The sequence below is a fragment of the Phoca vitulina genome, unplaced genomic scaffold, assembly GCF_004348235.1.
Source record: "Phoca vitulina isolate PV1807 unplaced genomic scaffold, GSC_HSeal_1.0 scaffold16, whole genome shotgun sequence".
NCBI lineage: Eukaryota > Metazoa > Chordata > Mammalia > Carnivora > Phocidae > Phoca > Phoca vitulina.
This window is the reverse complement of record NW_022589719.1, coordinates 25,428,526-25,432,832: the sequence shown is the minus strand read 5'-3', so window position 1 is coordinate 25,432,832 and position 4,307 is coordinate 25,428,526. Positions and strand designations below refer to the sequence as shown.

The 4,307-nt window shown below is 37.1% G+C and overlaps 1 protein-coding gene across 1 annotated transcript; it reads right to left on the bottom strand.

The window, feature by feature from the left end:
• Positions 1-1,398: 1,398 nt before the first annotated feature.
• LOC116638767 (olfactory receptor 1052-like) lies at positions 1,399-2,337 on the bottom strand. Its single transcript, XM_032414859.1, has one exon. The coding sequence runs from the start codon at positions 2,335-2,337 to the stop codon at positions 1,399-1,401; it is 939 nt and encodes a 312-aa protein (XP_032270750.1).
• Positions 2,338-4,307: the final 1,970 nt, after the last annotated feature.

Genomic DNA, 4,307 nt, shown 5'->3' with positions numbered 1-4,307 from the left:
GGTATTTCTTTTAAACCACTGACATTCAGAGTGTCTGGCTGGCTCAGTTGGTAGAGCATGGTGCTCTTGATCTCAGGGTAGTGAGTTCAAGCTCTATGTTGGGGTGGAGCCTACCTTAAAAAAAAAAAAAGTATTAAACAACTGGCAGAAATGGAATTGCCCTAAAAAGGAGCCTGTGGAGGGGCACCTGGGTGGCCCAGTCAGTTTTGTGTTTGACTCCTGACTTTGGCTTGGGTCATGATCTCAGGGTCGTGAGATCAAGCCTTGCATCAGCCTTCACGGTCAGCGGGGAGCCTACCTAAGGTTCTCTCTCTCCCTGCCCTCTGCCCTCCCTCCCCTGCTCGCATACTCTCTCTCTAAAAAGAAAAAAAAAAGAGGTTGTGGAATTATTTTTAAGTTAAATATTCAATTGTAACAGTTCTAGGTAAAAATGTCATACAAAATACACACAGGGAATTCTATTTGTTTCTTAAAATGGGAAGAGCCCTGAGTGCAAGTATATGGATATATGTGTGCTTGAATTCTATCTTTCAAACGTTGGTCTTCTCTGGTCTTGGGTGAGCTTTTAACTCCATTGATCCTTTGTTTTCTCATCTGTAAAATAAGTCAGCTCCTCTAGAGTTGTAAAGAAGAAGGAAAATTGAGTGCACTCTCTGTAACCAATTTTCATTGAGTTAGTAGGGATTCAAAATAATAATTTGCAAATGTAAGGGATCCAAATTACATAGTGGCATAAAATTATTTCCAACTAGAGACACTTGGGATTCAGTTGATGCATAAAGAGACTTTTTCAGAGCTTCCCTTATCTGACTAAAAGCAGGAACCTCTAAGAGTGAGGCTGCTATAACTGCTCTCTCCCTGGGGTGTTTTCTCCCAAGAAAGAAGACAGAGAAGACCACTAGCCCCTGTATAAACAAGCAATATCACAAAATTTCTTATCTCTCCTTTTTTTCCCTCAGAAGCCTGTTTGTTCTTCCTATAAAAGCCTTTCACATACTAAATTATATGAACCCCTATTCTCTAATTATTGAACAAGCTACTTTTTTTTTTGCATCTTATATACATATGAATAAACTTTGCCTATTCACCTGTTAATCTGTCTTTTGTCAGTTTAGTTCACAGGTCTTCAAACAGTAAACCTAAGAGGATGGAAGAAGTGTGTTTCCTCCTAGACAGAATGTACTGCATGTGTATATGTACATATATGCATACATACATTATATATGTATATATATATGTATATATATGTATATATGTCTGTGTGTTTCCAAAAGCCAATAATGAATACATTTGAAAATACCATTTTTTTCCTCCAACAAATCTCACAGGTATTTAACAATACACCTGCCTGTAGAATCAATAAACATTCCTTAAAAGTTTCTTCTTGAAAATTCACGGTCACTGAGCAAATATTTTTCTCAAAATAATTCTTTTCATTGCTTCTTTGGCCTCTGTGTTTCTCACACTGTATATCAGGAAATTTAGGATTGGCAGCAAAAGAGTATAAAACATGGAGAGGATTTTGGCTCTATCCTGTGGGTGGTTAGAGCTGCTCCCCAGATAAGTAAATATCACTGTTCCATAGAAGAGAGTGATGACCATTAGGTGAGAAGCACATGTGGAGAATGCTTTATATCTGCTCCTTGTGGAGTGTAACTTCAGGACAGTGAGGAGGATTCCCAGATAGGAACTAATCACTATCAGAAAGGCAGTCACTGATGTCATGCCAGAGAGGACAGTAAATAAGATCTTGCAGTACCGGGTGTCAGAACAGGACAGTTGAAAGAGCAGTGGGATATCACAGAAGTAATGGTTGATGACATTGGGCCCACAGAAAGACAGGCTGAGCAAGGCGCTCAGGTGGGTGAGTGAGCTAGCAGAACCTACTAGGTAGGAAGCAGTCACCAAATGGACGCAGAACGTGCGGGTCATGAGGCCTTTGTAGTGAAGTGGGCGGCAAATGGCGACATAGCGATCATAGGCCATGGCTGCCAGGAGGAAACATTCGGTGGTCAGGAACATGCTGAAGAAGGAATACTGAAGGAAGCAACCTCGATAGGAGATGACTTTCTGTCCTGCTATGTAGTTCACCAACATTTTAGGAATAAAGACTGAGGAATAGCAGAAATCTAAGAAAGCCAACTGGCAAAGGAAGAAGTACTTGGGGGAATGCAGCTGGGCACTAGCCCAGATGACTGTGATAATCCAAACATTGCCCACCACAGTGGCGAGGTAGATGGAGAGAAACAGCACAAAAAGGGCAGTATTCAGCTCAGGGTTGTCGGTCAGCCCCAGGAGAATGAATTCTGTTACCACACTGACATTTCTGTTGGCCATTTGGGTGTCCCCCACTATGGGGGATCTGCAGGGAACAAGAGGACAATGAAAATAACTGGAGTATAGTGTGAATATATACATTCAATCAACTAACATCTTTAGAAAACTGCAAGGTCTTAGTTAATAATCACAGTCCACAGGAAATTCAATTCTCTCAAGTGTGAGAAATCAGCCTGATAAGAGACTTTGGCTGACTCAAAGTGTCATCAGGGGGTGTAAACTGACATTATGCACCGTGAGAACCTTGGAGGAATCAAAACTCTCTTGGAAAGGCTCAGAGGAATGTAGGTTTAACAGAAAGAGTTTAGGAGATGGACCTGGGGTAACAGTATATTCCACATTCCAGAACACAAGGCAAGGACTCTGTATTTGAGGAAAAACATCCCTTAACAAAGAACACAAAAACTCAATACGTAACAGGTAAATTTCTGAGACATCTGGCAAACCTACTGTCTATCACATCTTTTTAACTTAGACAAATAAAACATGACATGTGTTACACAATAATATACATACACAATATAAACATGATTAAATTTATAGACTATCCATAAAAATGGAAAATGAGAATTACAGATGTCTAGAATATAGAGTGAAAAAACAGTCAATCATTTTATATCATAACATTACTTCTTTGTTAAAATTCACTTGTTCTGGGAAGTCGTTCTCTGCTATTCCAACAGATATTTGTCATCCCATTTTCTGATATCTGAGAGCATTTATTATCCCATGGTGTGGATTAGTCCATATCAGATTTTTTTCATTAAGATTGAATCAAGAAACTTTTCAATATGTTTTGATCCCTGCAGTCAAAAAATCTCAAGTCTAATTTCAAGGACAATGCATATACTTTTGGTACATTAGATCATGTGTGAATATGGATTTTTATCAAGAAAAGGATCATTAAATTAATTTTATTTTAGGCTTTCTCATATAATCCAGATTACATGAAAAATAAGATTATGATAGCTGGTATATTAGGGGAACACAGGGTTAAGTAATTTTTGAGGAAAGCTTTCTTCATTCCAGGATTTATAGGAATACATGATGGACTATTACACTTTGGGAGTTTTGAATAAAAGAAATAAATATAAAGCATGCTTCATATTAATTTGACAATTGAATCTGTTTTCATTGAACATTAATGAACATGGTGTTTCATAATCCAGGCTTTGGTAATATTTCCCTGATATTGAATAAAAAGTGAGAATGACATGGTTTTGGATCTCAGCCCTTTACTCACAGTGTGTTGTAAAGTTATTTAGTAACAATTCAAGTGTTGCAAACCTTGGGACCAGATTGCTTTGATCATGTTTACTTTACTGAAATGCCAGAGGTAAAAAAAGGACGTGTTCTTTTTTGCTCCATTAAACTGTGATTTCATGTCTAAGTCTTAGTTTCTAGCTTAACTACCATTTCACCTATGAATCTTTCTCAGAAGATAGTTGTGATAAATAAGAAAATACATGAAAACTGTCTGGCACAGCCCCTAAATGTTTGCTGCATAGTCAAAGTAAAACAAATAAGTAAAACAGACACCAGACTGTTTATTGACATACCGGACAAATGGCTTTTGACTAAAGTAATATTTTGGATCTTTGTGTTTTTCTTTTTGTTTGTTTCATTTTGTTTAGATAGCTTTGCCTGCCTCCCTTGACTTTAAACAAACCAATTTGTTACTTTAACTATGAGTTCCCTCTTAAGTCACTGATTTTGTATTTGTTTCTTTGATTTTCATTTAACAAGCAGTAATTTTCATCTGGACTGCCTTTCATGCCATTTTTCTTTTACTGTAAAGTCAGTTATACACAACAAATTAATCTTTGAATCTAAAAATTAGCTCTGGTAACAGGGTCAAAAATCACCACTCTCTCAGATTTAATACAATTCCCAGCTTGTAATAATTAAATTTTAAAGGATTTCTTTAAATAAATTTCCTTTTATAATTTACATAATTATATGAAGCTCTA

What these genes read in the sequence shown, in the direction of transcription:
- LOC116638767 (XM_032414859.1), bottom strand. Translation starts at nt 2,337, where the DNA reads ATGGCCAACAGAAATGTCAGTGTGGTAACAGAATTCATTCTCCTGGGG.